The sequence below is a fragment of the Megalobrama amblycephala genome, linkage group LG22 (assembly GCF_018812025.1).
Source record: "Megalobrama amblycephala isolate DHTTF-2021 linkage group LG22, ASM1881202v1, whole genome shotgun sequence".
Lineage (NCBI taxonomy): Eukaryota > Metazoa > Chordata > Actinopteri > Cypriniformes > Xenocyprididae > Megalobrama > Megalobrama amblycephala.
Window position 1 is genome coordinate 29,385,975 of NC_063065.1, and position 17,775 is coordinate 29,403,749.

General features: G+C 36.4%; 2 protein-coding genes across 3 annotated transcripts; both read right to left on the bottom strand.

The window, feature by feature from the left end:
- On the bottom strand, positions 1–6,482 carry tubb6 (tubulin, beta 6 class V). The gene is made up of 4 exons (XM_048174967.1): positions 6,325–6,482; positions 5,509–5,617; positions 5,035–5,145; positions 1–1,189 (listed from the first exon to the last, which is right to left on the bottom strand). Exons 1-4 carry the CDS (start codon positions 6,379–6,381, stop codon positions 126–128), a joined length of 1,341 nt encoding a protein of 446 aa, XP_048030924.1. The 5' UTR covers positions 6,382–6,482; the 3' UTR covers positions 1–125.
- A 159-nt stretch (positions 6,483–6,641) lies between these two features.
- cidea (cell death inducing DFFA like effector a) lies at positions 6,642–15,101 on the bottom strand. 2 transcript variants are annotated; one of them, XM_048174969.1, is made up of 5 exons: positions 15,021–15,101; positions 13,591–13,729; positions 10,201–10,356; positions 8,908–9,080; positions 6,642–7,021 (listed from the first exon to the last, which is right to left on the bottom strand). In XM_048174969.1, exons 1-5 carry the CDS (start codon positions 15,029–15,031, stop codon positions 6,913–6,915), a joined length of 588 nt encoding a protein of 195 aa, XP_048030926.1. In that variant the 5' UTR covers positions 15,032–15,101; the 3' UTR covers positions 6,642–6,912. The 2 variants fall into 2 exon arrangements, with proteins under 2 accessions (XP_048030926.1, XP_048030925.1); XM_048174968.1 differs by lacking the exon at positions 15,021–15,101 and adding an exon at positions 14,585–14,720 and having other exon boundaries at positions 6,646–7,021.
- Between the last annotated feature and the right edge of the window lie 2,674 nt (positions 15,102–17,775).

The following is a 17,775-nucleotide window of genomic DNA, read 5'->3' on the forward strand; positions in this document are numbered from 1 at the left end:
TATGGTCCTCAAAATGCATTTATTGCAAACACGCTTTGTTTACTTGGACTTGAGTCCTCCACATACAAAACGTAAAAATCACAGCTTAAAAAACACTCACAGCACAAAATAAAGCATCTGTCCGTTCACTCGTTCACCTCTTCCTCGTCATCCTCGAATGCTTCCTCACCATCATTGGCTGTAGCCTCCTGGTACTGCTGATACTCAGACACAAGGTCATTCATATTGCTCTCGGCCTCGGTGAACTCCATCTCATCCATTCCCTCTCCGGTGAACCAATGCAGGAAGGCCTTGCGTTTGAACATGGCGGAAAACTGCTCAGAAATGCGCTTGAAGAGCTCCTGGATGGCGGTGCTGTTGCCGATAAAAGTGGAGGCCATCTTAAGTCCTCTTGGTGGAATGTCACACACGGCGACTTTAACGTTGTTGGGGATCCACTCTACGAAATAGCTGCTGTTCTTGTTCTGAATGGCCAACATCTGCTCGTCAACTTCCTTCATGGACATGGGCCCGCGGAAAACGGTAGCCACCGTGAGGTAGCGCCCATGCCGTGGGTCGCAGGCGGCCATCATGTTCTTGGCGTCAAACATCTGCTGGGTGAGTTCAGGCACCGTGAGAGCGCGATACTGCTGACTTCCTCTTGCGGTCAACGGCGCGAAGCCGGGCATGAAGAAGTGAAGGCGAGGGAATGGCACCATGTTGACCGCCAGCTTGCGCAGGTCTGCGTTCAGCTGGCCGGGGAACCGTAACGAAGTGGTGACGCCACTCATAGTCGCCGACACTAAGTGATTGAGATCTCCGTACGTGGGTGTGGTGAGCTTGAGCGTGCGGAAGCAGATATCGTACAGCGCCTCGTTGTCGATGCAGTATGTTTCATCGGTGTTTTCCACCAGCTGATGCACCGAGAGCGTGGCGTTGTAGGGCTCCACCACCGTATCGGACACTTTCGGTGAAGGCATGACGCTGAAGGTGTTCATGATGCGGTCGGGATACTCCTCTCGGATCTTACTAATCAGGAGAGTCCCCATTCCGGATCCGGTTCCTCCACCGAGGGAGTGCGTGAGCTGGAAGCCTTGCAGGCAGTCGCAATGCTCACACTCCTTCCTGACCACATCCAGGACTGAGTCCACTAGCTCGGCTCCTTCCGTGTAGTGGCCCTTGGCCCAGTTGTTGCCTGCACCTGTCTGTCCTGCGAAAGCAATACAATAAGGGAAGATTGGTTTCCAATGAAAACGAAATACAATCTTCTTAGCCGCTGGCTGCAGCTTTCATCACAGCCTATGTGACATTTATGTTCATTCTTGGGATGCCTTCCAGCTGCATTTTGTCTGTGGAAAAGATGAACTGTATAGTATTTACATTAGTGAATGTCATTTATTTCCTCGTGTCAAAATAAAAACTGTCCACACTTAACTTGAGAAGTGATATTGATCCGAGAACATAGTATGTTGTGCCTCTTTTATATACACCAGCTATATGTGTGGACACTTGATTTATAATTCCTCATGATCTATGTATGAATTTCATAACAAAAAGTACAGTTTTTAAAGGAACTGCAATATAACATTTGATTTGTTTAGATTTGCACTGTCATAACTGAAAGCCATTAGTTTCCCAGTTTCATTTCCCAACCCTACATATGTTTTTGAAAATGCAAAATATAAAGTTTTAAAACGATGCATAGTGTGATAGGAAAAGAAAATACATTAACATTTTCATCACTATACTACATAATTCCCCATTTGTGTTATTTCATAGTTAAAATGCTTTACTATTATTGAAAAATGTGGAAAATAGTAACATTAAACAATGTGTAAATATTTTCAAACATTTCACTGGTAGTGTATAATTCAAAGGTTTCTATCAAACAAAAACTTGTTGTTCATTATTACTATTCATACTGTTATATACAGTATGAATAGTAATAATGAACAACAATATGTGTATATATATATATATATATATATATATATATATATATATATATATATATATATACACAGTACAGTCCAAAAGTTTGGAACCACTAAGATGTTTAATGTTTTTAAAAGAAGTTTCATCTGCTCACCAAGGCTACATTTATTTAATTAAAAATACAGTAAAAAACAGTAATATTGTGAAATATTATTACAATTTAAAATAACTGTGTACTATTTAAATATATTTGACAAAGTAATTTATTCCTGTGATGCAAAGCTGAATTTTCAGCATCATTACTCCAGTCTTCAGTGTCACATGATCCTTCAGAAATCATTCTAATATGCTGATTTGCTGCTCAAGAAACATTTATGATTATTTTCAATGTTGAAAACAGTTGTGTACTTTTTTTTTTCAGGATTCCTTGATGAATAGAAAGTTCAAAAGAACAGCATTTATCTGAAATACAAAGCTTCTGTAGCATTATACACTACCGTTCAAAAGTTTGGAGTCAGTAAGAAGTTTTATTTTTATTTTTTTTGAAAAGAAATTAAAGAAATGAATACTTTTATTCAGCAAGGATGCATTAAATCAATCAAAAGTGGCAGTAAAGACATTTATAATGTTACAAAAGATTATATTTCAGATAAACACTGTTCTTTTGAACTTTCTATTCATCAGAATAAACCTGAAAAAAAATATTGTACACAAATATTTTGTACAATTGTACACATTAAATGTGTTCTTGAGCAGCAGATCAGCATATTAGAATGATTTCTGAAGGATCATGTGACACTGAAGACTGGAGTAATGATGCTGAAAATTCAGCTTTGCCATCACAGGAATAAATTACTTTGTGAAATATATTCAAATAGAAAACAGTTATTTTAAATTGTAATAATATTTCACAATATCACTGTTTTTTACTGTATTTTTAATTAAATAAATGTAGCCTTGGTGAGCAGACGAAACTTCTTTTAAAAACATTAAAAATCTTAGTGGTTCCAAACTTTTGGACTGTACTGTGTATATATATATATATATATATATATATATATATATATATATATATTGTTGTTCATATGATAACAGCACTCCTACCTTTTCACCATTTGTATCAATTCGCTTGAAGCGACCGTCATGGCGGCCAAGAAAATCCACCATAATTTTTACGAATACTACACTTGTTGTACCATGGACCGTAATTTTAAGAGTTTTTTTTAGGCAAGAATGTAGTTGTTTACAACTGAAATATGTGACTCATATTTAAAGGATTAGTTCACTTTTAAATAAAATTTTCCTGATAATTTACTCACCTCCATGTCATCTAAGATGCTCATGTCTTTTTTTCGTCAGTTGAAAAGAAATTAAGGTTTTTGATGAAAACATTCCAGGATTATTCTCCTTACAGTGGACTTCAATGGCCTCCAGACGGTTGAAGGTCAAAATGACAGTTTCAGTGCAGCTTTAAAGGGCTTTAAATGATACCAGACGAGGAATAAGAGTCTTATCTAGTGAACCGATCATTTAAAAAAAAAATACAACTGTATATGCTTTATAAACACAAATGATTGGCTTGCACGTGCTTCCGCTTTCCATATTCTTCAAAAAGTTTACGCTGTATGTCCTACGCCTTCCCTATTCGACTTACAGAATGAACGCGGCGCCAGTTTCTTTTTTTTTTCGTAAGTCGAATAGGGAAGGCGTAGGACATACAGCGTAAGCTTTTTGAAGAATACAGAAAGCGGAAGCACGTGCAAGGCGATCATTTGTGTTTATAACACATATACAGTTTTTTGAAAATGACCGATCGTTTCGCTAGATAAGACTCTTATTCCTCGTCTGGTATCATTTAAAGCCTTTTGAAGCTGCACTGAAACTGTCATTTTGACCTTCAACCGTTTGGAGGCCATTGAAGTCCACTATAAGGAGAATAATCCTGGAATGTTTTCATCAAAAACCTTAATTTCTTTTCGACTGACGAAAGAAAGACATGAACATCTTGGATGACATGGAGGTGAGTAAATTATCAGGAAAATTTTATTTAAAAGTGGACTAAACCTTTAATCATAGCGCCTGTTTTACTATTTGTTTAGACGATTTCAGAGATAAGAGCTCCAGGCCATCAGCGGCTGTTCAGGGGTCGTGCAACCGCTTCATCTCGGCCAGTGCTTCTGTGATTTGCTGCTGTGTCTTATTTTGGGTACAAAAAACGGAATCTTTGGCCTTATTAATACAGTATATTACTTTTTTCAGAGCAAATCGAATTGTGCTAAACCTTAATGTGAAGCGACAAGAATACTTTTTGTGCACCAAAAAAAAAAATATATATATATAATAATGACTTTATTCAACAATATCTAGTGATGGGCGATTTCAAAACACTGCATCATGAAGCTTTGAAGCTTTATGAATCTTTTTTTTTCAAATCAGTGGTTCGGAGCGTGTATCAAACTGCCAAAGTCACGCCCCCCAGTGGTGAACCATTAAAATTGCGGATCACTTATGACGTAACGGAGCCTCGTTTACTGAAATCACGTGACTTTGGCAATTGATTCAAAACAAAAGATTCGCAAAGCTTCATGAAGCAGTGTTTTGAAATCGCTCATCACTAGATATTGTTGAATAAAGTCATTATTTTGTTTTTTTTTGGTGCACAAAAAGTATTCTCATCATTAAGGATGAACCACTGTAGTCACATGAACTGTTTTAAATATGTCTGTAGTAGCTTTCTGGGCGTTTGAAAGTGTAAATAATCTTGCTGTCAATGCAGGCCTCACTGAGCCATCGGATTTTATCAAAAATATCATAATTTGTGTTCATAAGATGAATGAAGGTCTTAAATGTTTGGAACAACATGAGGGTGAGTAATTAATGACAGAATTTAAATTTTTGGGTGAATTAACCCTTTAATAGAACCATCAATACCAGTGAAGAACCTTTATTTTTAAGAGTGTAATATTGTATCTAATTTTGTTTGAAGGAATACAGGCACATGTTCTAAGAACTTATAAAAACAAATGTTACAATTATGTGTTCTTTATACATTCCTTGGCTTGAAGCTAACAGACCTACAAGTGAAAAACAAATGAGAGTTTTGCAACTTTGACACAGTACCAAAGATGAAGTTGTCTGGTCGAAAAAGCTGTCCAAATGCCCCAGAACGAACACTGTCCATAGTTCCAGGCTCCAGGTCCACCAGCACGGATCTGGGAACATACTTGTGAGCTAAACACACACAGAGACACACACACACACACACACAAAAGGCTATAAATCTTGTTTCCAGTAAAAGTTATGCTGCGAAACTTTATCACTAAAACAGATGATGCATTAGTTAATTAATTAATCAAATGTAATATATTTAGTAATGAATAATAAAAGAATCAACGCATCATTTTTAAATTAATTCATATTTATTTTTATTATTTATGTAAATCGTTTAATAAAACATTATGCTAGTGCAATCAGAGCAGCCCACAAAATTCCTCAGAGCTGACTACACTGTTCAGAGTTTAAGGTCATAGTGAGTTTGTGAGGAGGAGCGACACGAGCACTGATTCATACTCGCACACTGATGCACATACTTACAGGACGCCTCGTTGTAGTATACATTAATTCTGTCAAGCTGCAGCCCTGAGTCACCCACATAGTTGCCGGCTGGATCAATGCCATGCTCGTCGCTGATGACTTCCCAGAACTAGAAGTGTCACAGTTGTTTTGCGTTAGTTAAGACTTCAGATGTGATTTCAGATAGATTTCCAACCCGTACCGTACTGTGAGATAAAGCGCGAGTGTTCAGATTCTTCGCATACTCGCGCACAGTAGGACGCATCTCGCCACACCCATATGCAGCTGATCTGCCCTTAAAATGTATCGAATTGTTGCCTGCCATGACTCAAGCATCGATCACTACTAAATATGATCAAACCGCACACTGACAAACTGTAATCAACTATGAAGAACACAGTTTAGTTTTGTAAACGTTTAGTACACTATAATAAGAAATATTTAGAAAAAGAAATTCAACAAAAAGAACCGGATCTTAAGAGTCGGGAATCCAATTTTTGAATCACTTAAAATCGAACCATACCGTTAGTGCAGTTCGTTTTGATTCACTGAAAAGAATCGGATCATACGAGTCATTTGTTTAAGAATCGAACTACACTGTTCGCACTGCAGCTATGTTTTAAACTCATTACAAAATCCGTTGTTGCTCTGTAAAAGTTTATTAGAGAACTGTCATGACTGAAAATCATTAGCTTAAGGTTTTGTTTTTTTTTGTTTTTTTTGAGTTTCCAACCCTAATATAAAGTCTGCATTCATCTGTAAATAATTTTTGAAAGTACAAAATATAGTTTAAAACGACACATAATGTGATAGAAAAATAAAATACATCTAACTAACCTTTGTTCCAATCTGATTGCCGCACTGTCCGGCTTGAATGTGAACGATTTCCCTCATTATTGTAGGTGTATGAAGATGCTCCTCTGAATATGAGCTCTGCTCTACTGCAGGATGATCATGAGCTCAGTGAGACATGATCTTCAGCTTTCACTCTGCCTCTGCCACGATTGGTCGGGATTTGAATGACGTATCAGCTGCACAATCACAAGTGTGCTGTGTCATTTCTCTCTTATTAGTCACAGATTTTGCAAAACTATTTGGGAACTATTTTTTACAAGACTTTTTGGAGTTTCATTTTGATGGATAAGTAAATCAGATAAAGTCGTTTGAAATTCAGTCACGAAACAAGTTGAGCTGGGGATCATTTTTCAGCACAAGCCTGATAAAAGATGACAATCAGTTGTCCTTTAGTTCACTTTTTAGTTTTTTATTCACACACATTTAATGTTATTTCCTTAGAAATAAGCAGTTCTGCATTGTAAAACATAATATATGCCAACTACAAAAATACTGGTGTTTGTCTAAGCATGTAAGGAATAACTAAACATAAGTGCAGTATTCATTTGTTTCCACTATCTGATGTGATGTTTAGCTACAGCATTCCTCTTCCCCGATATACCGCAACACATATGCGGAGCCGCACAGGAGAACCTGACCCGTCAGTTTGGCCACGTACATGAAACATCGCAGTAAAGACCTGAAGAAGGAAAAAAGAGAGTAATATTAACATTTCTGAACAGAATGAAAATTGGCGCCTTATCACTTTAATACGCACTTTTTAGTACTAGACCTCATTCTGTAACAATAAGGTAGAATTTTATACCATGGTAATCACAGATTGTTCTTTGAAATACTTTTTTTCAGTGGCAAAACATCTGTAATAAATTAGATGAAAGAACAATAGAAGCATGTTCACTAGTCAGACTTTTGGATATGTCAATAAAAGTGTAATTAAAGTCACCTGCATGAAATCAAAATGGACAATTCTTATTTTTTAAAGGGGTCATGAACTGCATTGATTTATTTTCTTATTATGTTAGTATGCTTTTACATTAAAAACTGTCATAATTTAGAAATAAAAAGCATTTTTCCTACACTGATTTTAGCCTCTGATTTGAACGCTCTGTTTTAAGGGGCGTGTCTGCTGAGACTTCAGTGTAAACGCCCACTGCTGTGATTGGCTGACATCTTTGCAAAATGAAATAGCCAAGTATTACTCTCTGGAAAACTTTTAGCACATTTTTAGTATTACTACGTTTTACTATTACAGCTCTCTAATCGTGAACAGTGTTGATTATAGCATTGCATTCAGATCCATGGCATTATATTTAGATCGTGGGATGAAAGGTTGCAGTGATGAACATTGTAGCCGATCACAGACATGTTGTTGAGCGCATGAAAGCAGTGATCTCATTTGCTCAATTTCTGCACACTAACGAATGCTTTCATCATAACTAACAGTTTAAACGTGATGTAACTAAAAGATTAGTAGAATAATAAGCCTGCGTTGTTTGATTGACAGCTCTAGCGATTGTAAAGGGAGCGTTCTTTGATCGCTTTCTATATATAATTCAATCACCGTTTAAATAACAGATTATTTTCATCCTACTAAGAGAAACAATGTGAAGTTGAGCGTTTAGTCACTGGTTTGATTTACTGACACATAGACAAAGAACATGTGACTGAACATGAAATATTACATATCAGATCAGGTATTAACAATTAACAGTTACTTACATGTTGTTGCATTACTTTCGAGTCCATATTGTAAAAGTCTGTTTGCAAAGCCTGTGGCGAAATGCGATTGATTTACCAAAGAATCCACAGTGAAATGTACATAATACAAATAAATAAAGCTCAACTGAGACATTCACATTGTTGAAAATAAATAACCATATTTCTAGCATTAGGATCCTTTGAAAGATAATGTTATGTTTAGTCTTGTATCACTTTTCTCTCCCTCGTCATCTCACTAACACACCAGTGGGCGGGGCTAACTTTGCAATGAAGAAGTAGGCGTTGATTTCTTCTGTGGAGGCAGAGTTTCACCTATAGATCTATGACACCAGTCCTTCGCTGATCCTGGTGTCAATAAAAGCTTTTATTGGACTAACAAGGAAGTTTTCAGTTCTGAAACTTACAGGATATTCTTATAGTACGATGATCTCTTACATATCAAAAGCTCAAGGAAAAGTTGATTTCTCAATTCATGACCCCTTTAAATGGAATATTGCAGTACTTGTTATATCATCATTTTTTTATAATTCATGTGCCCTTATAATCTTTAATCAAAATAACTTATTTTCCCTCTTCTCTTCTCTGATGACGTTTACTGGCGTGAGGGCGGGGCAACCTGTCACTCGCATGAGATCAACCAATAGCAAACCACAAGCATCCAATCAATTCCCCACGGACAAAATCAAGCCACGCCCTATATTTGTTCTAAATCGAGAAGCCGTTTCACTCAGATATACGTCACAATAGGGAAGAAAAGACTTGCACAACTTCTGTTTCATGTCGACTTTGAGACTGCAGCTTTAAAGCCTGGCATTAGGAAATTCATTTTTATTGTGAATCTCTTACTTCAGAAAGTACTTGGCTCTGGTACACTTGATGTCATATGAGAGTGTGTATATTTCATAAAGTGTGGCTTTAATGGTGAGGCAGCCCAGAAAATCCTTTGGGCTCAGCTTGTACAGGTCAAAGCTCAGTTTGGCAATTCCACTTCTTTTTGTCTGTCTGAAACTTGGCAGAACCTGGGAAATATGGATTGAGGGCAAAAGAAAAATCTTGTGAGACAAAATCACTGACTGAAAGCAATTATGGCATCAGAGTTCAGGGTAAACACAAGCCTGCGCCCTAGTGGAACAAAAACACAAAGATGGTTTAATTCAAAATAGCTGCTGCAATAATGAAATTAATAAGCTTTCAAAGAGAGTTTCAAATCTTTGTGTTAAGAAAATAAAACTGAAATGAACAGCTACAAATGAAGCAACACTTGGGTTAATCCTGATTAGACCTAGTTTCAAATCTGTTTTCATTGTTTGATTAATATGCACAGCTTATAAAACACAAAAACAGGAAAATGTCTTGCAGATTATGCACAATTACACTCTAGATATTTAGTATGCAGTAAGAAAAATCCTGTTAGATTTACTGTAAGAACTGTCAGATGTGACTTGCAAACATTATGTGTAAAAAGTATGGTAACATTTTTGATGGCATTTTGGTGACCATATATTTTACAATTCACACACAGATATACTGTATACAAAAAAAATTATGATTTATCAAAAGGATAGCTTTTTCATAAAACATTTAAGTAGAATTTAAAGAGAAATAAGATCAAATGTTATGTGTCACTTCTGGGACCATAATCGTACTGTTTATTAATGTAAAACTGGGATTCCCAAAATCTGAATACCTTCACTTCAAACTTTAAATATAATATTTACTTGAACTACTTGATATTTACTTTACCTTTACTTTAAGTTATTATTTCAGTAATTTAACAACACATCTGCATGATGTCAGTTAATGTCAGGCAGGAAAATCAAATATCTTTTTTTTTAATAAGTTTTCAATTTTTTTTTAATTCATTTTAATTTTATATTTCTATGACTTTATTAATCCCTGGTGTAAATGAAAACTATTTATTTAAAAAAAAAAAAAAATCAACAATATTTTACTGTAAAAGTTGTGTCTTGTTGAATATACAGTAATATAGATTTGCACTGTAAATATTTTGTAATTTATTGCTTCCAAAACAATTTTTACAGTATTTTACATTGAAAATAGACTTTTTGTTAAGTAATTTACAGTTACGAAATCACAGATTTTGTTCAGTTAAATGGTAAATATATATAACTGCCATACCACTTTGCTAGGGGTCCAAACCTCCCCTTTCTCCAGAACCATGAATGGAGTATTAGTAGGCAGAGACTGAAAAAAGGTCTCAGAGTCCACCACTGTCCCATCATCCTCCAGCACCAGTGTGAGCAACTGATACGTTATCAAAAAAGAACTGGCCACCTGTGGAGAGAGAGAGATAGATAGAGAGAGAGAGAGAGAGAGAGAGATTACCACTCACACTGCAAAAAATGCTGTTCTTACTTAGATTTTTTGTCTTGTTTCCAGTCCAAATATCTAAAAATTCTTAGATCAAGAAGCATTTTCTTGACAAGTAAAAATTATTTTCTTGTTTTTAGGAAAAATAAGTCAAAATTAAGTGAGTTTTTCCTTAAAACAAGCAAAATAATCTGCCTGTGGGGTAAGCAAAATAGTCTTATATCAAACCAAAAATAAGATATAATCTTGTTTTCAGTTTGGATTAAGATTATTTTGCTTACCCCACTGGCAGATTATTTTGCAGATTATTATTTCACTTAATTTTGACTTATTTTTCCTAAAAACAAGAAAATAATTTTCAAAATAAATTACAGAGGAGCAGTAATTTATCAATTTGCAACAAGCATATTTTCATACTCATAAGGCATGTTCAGACCTTTATTTTGAAATAGCGATGAACATGAAAAATCATTAAAGATTGGTTGAAACATGTTTGTTTTCATGCCAAGAGTTCAAAAGATAGCATCCATTCAATTTTTTGAGAAAAAAAGGTCTGAAAATGTTTTTAATAGAAAAAAAAATACATTTATGATTGTGGCGGCGATCTATAACCCACATACATGTTGTTTTTATGTTTATTAGAGGCTAAAATCATATCAAATTCTGCCAAACTTCCCATACTACTTCTATATAGGATGTCTACTTCATAAATTGTATGAAAATGATGGAAATATATGGTTCATATCACTTAAACTATATGGAAATGGAGGCGCCTTTATATGGTCACCAATGGAGCTTGGTTGTCATCTAGTGAAAAAGTGTGGTACTGCGCCCAAACAAAATCTTACTGAAAGCTAATTTTTTGAGATATCAACCTGAAATATGGAACACAACTTGTTCAGATTTTTTGATTTCCTTGCAGTTTTAGAGTAAAACTTGTTTTGTAAAATATATATTTTATATTTTATATAAAATATTATATTTGTACATTTTACATTTTCATAAACTTAAACTTCTATAACTTTTTTTCTTTTTTTCACTTACATAAGTTAATTCACTTCTACAATAATCTGCCAAATTTCATCTTTAAAACAAGACCAGCCTTATGTCTATACTCCAAAGTATTCTTGAATTACAACCATTTAAGTTTGGATAGTGCATTATCTTGTCAAAAGTGGGGGTGACAGTTAACAGGTTAAATATTACAAATAATTTTTTTTTTACATTTGAATTTTTAATGTTTTCATGACTGCAAAATAAATAAAAGTCTAATTTTCTGAAATGCAAAAATAATAAATAACAACAACAACAACAAAAAGTGTGGGTCAATAAGATTTTTTAAAAAAAATGTTTCGTTGATTAATCAAAAGCGAATGTACAGATTTCTTTGGAAGCTTGTTTCTGCCACTGAATAAAAAAACTTTTTTCTCACAATTCTGACTTTTTTTCTCTGAATTTTCTCAGAAGATATAAACTCATTGCAGAAAATGTCAGAATTGTGAGCTGACTTTTTTCTCTGAATTGGACTTTATAACTTGCAATTACAAGTTTATATCTCAACTTTGTGAGAAAAAAAGTCAGAATTGTGGGATATAAATGCGCAATTGCAAGGAAAAAAGTAATTCTGTCATGACAACTCTCGGAGTGTTTGGCACTGTAAAGGGTATGACAATGTAGAGGTGTTTGGTCTGGGCGGAATAGATCTGCTGTGCTGCAGAGCAAGTACGGGACTTGCTACTGCCAATAAATATACGACACGCTGCTGTGAGCAAGTAAGACATGCTGCTGCTGTACAATATAGCGTACATGAATTACCCATAGCAGATCTATACAGGTGGAGCTGGGGAAGAGGGAGGGTTTCTGAAGCACGCTGCACTGCTAAGGCAAATGCTAACTGATGTATTTAAAGATTGAGCACGTAAGCTCATTGGCTACTAAGGCCCCGTCCACACGCAGACGCGTTTTTGTGAATACGCACAAATTGTGTATCGAATAGGCGTTTTGTCCACACGGACCCAGCGTTTTCATAAGGTGAAACCGCTATTTTTTGAAACTGGGTCCCAGAGTGGATAAATCTGAAAACGCCGTTTTTGCGTTTTCGTGTGTACAGCCTATCCGTATATTTTGTGAAATGATGATGTCATCACCCCACGTGTCGACCCTAGTCAGACGCCGCTAACAGGACAAAACAGCAACAACAACAATAGCAGACTCGAGATGCTTGTGTTCATGCTGCAGAAGCTACTGAGCCAAAATAAAGTGTTATTTCTAAGTTTTACTAAAGTTTGTATACAGCGCGCAAGGTTTATGTGCATGCTCCAAGTCTTATTCGCTGTTTTAAATGTATCTCTGTGGCAGACTTACAGCGCCACATACTGGTCTGGCATGTGTACTACATCGTTTTGAGTCGTTTCAGTGGTTTCGTGTGGACACAGATATTTCTTGAGACGAGGAAAAAAAAAAGATCGGATAGGGTAAGCTCCGGCTTCGTGTGGACGTAGCCTAATACAGCAGGAACCAATCATCTGTGTCCTATCGATAATGATGTGATTGAGCAGGTTGAGTTAAAGGACCTATTAGCCTGTGCATTAGAGTTTCATGCCAGAACTTTGTATTTATTATGATATAAAAACTCACAATTCAGACTTGTCACAATTAGTCGCAATTAGGCCTACCTTTTTTTCAATTGTGAGTTTATATGTCACAATTCAGACTTTTTCCTCTCAATTGCGAGTTTAGAGTTATAAACTCAGAATTGCAAGAAAAAATTGTAAGATAATTTTTTTTTTTAACTTGAAAACAGTTATTTTAAATTGTAATAGTATTTCACAATATTATTGGTTTTACTGTATTAAATCAAATTGGAGCCTTGGTGAGCAGAAGAGACTTCTTTCAAAAGCATTACGAAAGTGAAAGTGACATGTGAAGGCCAAATGTGAAAACGACACATCCAGAGCAGTAGGCAGCCATTTTGCCACGGCGCCCGGGGAGCGATTGGGGGTTCGGTGCCTTGCTCAAGGGCACCACAGTCATTTTCTGACGGTATTGAGAATCAAACCCGCAACCTTTGGGTTACCAGTGTGAATCTCAAACCATAAGGCCTAAACTGCCCCAAATACAATCTTACCGACCTCAAACTTTTGAATGTATAACTCCTACAGTAAATAACCCTGCTCTACAGAGGTCCAGCAATCTGACCTGCTCCATGAGGTCTCCTAGAGAGGTGGCCGTGAAGCCTTTCCTCCTGCGGCGGTTCTGCGTGCAGACCTTGTACGGACGGGGCTGAGGAGGAGGCAGCATTCGCTGTGCAAGAGACGTGTGCATCGACGACACAGACCTGGTGAGGTTTAGTAAGATCAGACACTCTGAATATGACAGTTTGGGATATAGAAATCATTGTTTTAATTTCAGAACTTGACATGCAACCTTAGGACAGTCTACAGTTACTGGACTCAGGCTGGTTACAGCTTGATCTGAATTCCAGACAGCTTTATGTGAGGATTTAACAGACATTGGTGACCTAGGCAATTTGCCATTGACCAAACAGTTATGTTTGTTAAGAGTGAGTTATGGACGGTTATATAAACAGGAAGAGAACTGTTTACTGTGTCTGTTATTGTGCCAATGCTTAATAAAACATTTTCAAAGCAGAGCATAGTACAGATCACTTACACTATTGTGAAATAAGAACTCTTAATAAAATGCTGTCACATGCTGTTTAATTATTTGATTTGTGCATTTAGGAATTGTACTTTACGTCAAGTCACCTTTATTTATATAGCGCTTTATACAAAAGGGATTGTTTCAAAGCAGCTTTGCAGTGATAAACAGGAAAATAATGATATTTGATGCAAACAGAATCTCTAAAAAGACAATAGTGTCATTATTCAGCTAAAGTCAGTTGATATGTAATACTATTAAAAAGTTAATACTTTACAACAAGGGTCAGTTTGTCGCATTAGATAAAAACTAAAGAGTTTTTTGGTTTTTAAAACTGTAAATGTATTTTGTAACTAATGCATTAACTAATGTTAACAAAACTTACTGTAAAGTGTTACTATAAAAAGATTAACTTGGATTTAAAATAAAACAAAACTTGCATTGAGAATATTTTCATAAATGACTCAAAAATCCTGTGGCACTCTAACACTGAAGCCTAATAATGATTTATAAAGCCCAAATAACATCTTACCTAATTAAAGATGTAGGAACTAATGTTTTAGCGTACTCCATACTTCACAGAACCACTGGAGACGTTAAAAACACTGAGCTGTAGCTGGAAAAGAGTCTAATAATCTGAGCTTGTGACACACAGGAGGAGTTTGTACTGCTGGACGGATGTAATGGTCAAGTGTGCACAGTACTTGACTGCAGGGGGCGCTGCTTATATGAATGTGTTGCTACATATTAGTTTAATACATTTTTAATGTATTTGAGTACTAGTGGCCTACTAGTTCATATCTTTTCCTCACACAAAGCTATAAAAGGCTGTTCTGTTCTAGGTTGTGAGAGTAAACTGAATTGCAAAAGTCTGTAAACCATAGATGGGATGGTTGCATGCAGTTTTCCATGAATGTGATACGAGTCTGTCTATGACTTATTATGAAATTTGATACGTTTAAAAATACCTGATGGCCATTTGTGCTCTGCAGAAGAGGAGTAAAGGCTTACTGCACAGTATTGTGTTCGCATTTCAGGACTGTAGTGCTGAAAAACAAAATAATTATAAAATAACTACATTTACTGGTGAATTTCAACCATGAAATCCACAGAGTGAAACATGAGACAGTGTTCTTATTCAAGTTCAAGTGCTGTAGAAACATTGATCCGAAATGTTTTATCTGAGTCCAAAGCCTGCCAGGAATGTTGAAACAAACATTAATTCAAATGTTTTGAAGAAAAACATTAACATTTTATTTTCTGCAGACCATTCAGGTCAGTCACTGTCAGTACAACCCCTTACAAATTAGATGCAGGGATGAATTTTGAGGTTAAAAAAAAAAGACAGACATGATATAATTTGAAGATTGCTGTTTAATAGGATATATAACATTTTCTCAAAACTTTCAGCTAAATCATCCAAGCTTTATTAAGGACACACACGGTCCAAAAACAATTCATAATATCACATATTTACATATAGGCTAAAACGCCAATGGTTCCACATACAGGAGAAGAACCTGAGTGAACTTTGTGACGGGTTCGTCCTGTTTGCAGAGTCTGATTACCTACACATACATCTGAACATAATATTGCGCAGCAGAGCAGATGGGCAAGCCAACACTGACAAAAATTTGGCTTGCACTGCTCCTGCTCTTATCCTGGCTCTTCCAAGCTTTATAATGGTAGTGAATGGGGGGGCATGTTTTGAAGCCCAAAAAAATGCATCCATCCATCATTAACATAATCCAGACGAACTCCAGGGGGGTTAGTTCACCCAAAAATTATGTCATTAATGACTCACCCTCATGTCGTTCCAAACCCGTAAGACCTCCGTTCATCTTCGGAACACAGTTTAAGATATTTTAGATTCAGTCCGAGAGCTTTCTGTCCCTCCATTGAAAATGTATGTACGGTAGACTGTCCATGTCCAGAAAGGTAATAAAAACATCATCAAAGTAGTCCATGTGACATCAGAGGGTTAGTTAGAATTAGTTTAAGCATCGAAAATACATTTTGGTCCAAAAATAACAAAAACTACGACTTTATTCACCATTGTCTTCTCTTCCGGAATCCTTTCCATTGAATTGATTCCATTGAATTGATTCCATTGAATCCTTTCATCTGTCGGCGCTGGTAATGCACTTTTACATCACAATGGTTGTTTTTGGCGATTAGGACATCCGCAACATTTTGAAGCATCGAAAATACATTTTGGTCCAAAAATAACAAAAACTACGACTTTATTCAGCATTGTATTCTCTTCTGGGTCTGGTGTCAATTCGCGTTCACGACTCCGCTTCTTTCCTGTTTTACGGCGGTTGGCATCCAGCTTATTGGTGCATTACCACCCCCTTCTGCTCCGGAGTGTGGTTCACGACTCCGCAGTAACGCTGCTGATGTAAGACGCTGATGACGTGTTATCTAGAGCGCCCGAGCTTCGTTTACAGTCTGAGGAAGACGCACGCTGTATTCAAGCTATTCTACATTGTTTGTATTTTGGTATTGCTATATTTTTTAAAATGGTGCGTAAGTGTGCATGTCGCAGATGTCCTAATCGCCAAAAACAACCACGGTGACGTAAAAGTGCATTACCAACGCCGACAGATGAAAGGATTCAATGGAATCAATTCAATGGAAAGGATTCCGGAAGAGAATACAATGCTGAATAAAGTCGTAGTTTTTGTTATTTTTTGACCAAAATGTATTTTCGATGCTTCAACAAATTCTAACTAACCCACTGATGTCACATGGACTACTTTGATGATGTTTTTATTACCTTTCTGGACATGGACAGTCTACCGTACATACATTTTCAATGGAGGGACAGAAAGCTCTCGGACTAAATCTAAAATATCTTAAACTAAGTTCTGAAGATGAACGGAGGTCTTACGGGTTTGGAACGACATGAGGATGAGTCATTAATGACATAATTTTCATTTTTGGGTGAACTAACCCTTTAATAAAGGCCTTCTGAAATGAAGCATGGGTTTTTGTAGGAAAAATATCCATATTTAAAACTTTATAAAGTAAATATCTTCCACCAGACGGCCGTACACATCGATTTGTGGTGTAAGAGTAACCTCTGACCCGACGCATGACGCACTGACGAACGCAAAAGCTCAGAGGATAGAGCAAAACAAAACACCAGTCACGAATTAGAAGTCTAAAATGAGAAATTTTAAAGAGAAATGTTGGAGAATTTCGATATAGAGGAGCTTGAGTTTGTTGCCCAGACATATTTGTTTAAAGGTGGGATCAGTAGATTTTGAAAAACGCTGTTGGACATTGTTGATATTTGAAATCAACCCAAACAAACCCACCCCTCTCTTCATTGCGCCGCCTCCAAAACTCACACTCCAATCCTTAACCACCTTGCTCCAAGTCAGTCATGCTGGCATGTGAGGCGAGTGCACTAACAATGACATTAAACACCTCATTCTCTATGAGGCGTCAGTGCGCAGTAGTTTAACGGCAAAACTCTCACTATCTGGCCACTGTTACACACGCAATGCGAGTAGATGTCGGTTTATCAAAGCTCAATAAAATGCTTCACTAAAAATAAAGTGCAGATGATGAACGAATGACAAGGAAGCACAAAAAAATGAACGTACAGTACACAAGAATAAATACAAAGTGTTCGTTGTTAGTCGCAAACAGCACAGCAGCTCCAGACAATCAAAACCGTGTTACTCACATGAGAAGGAATCAAAGCAGCCTCTG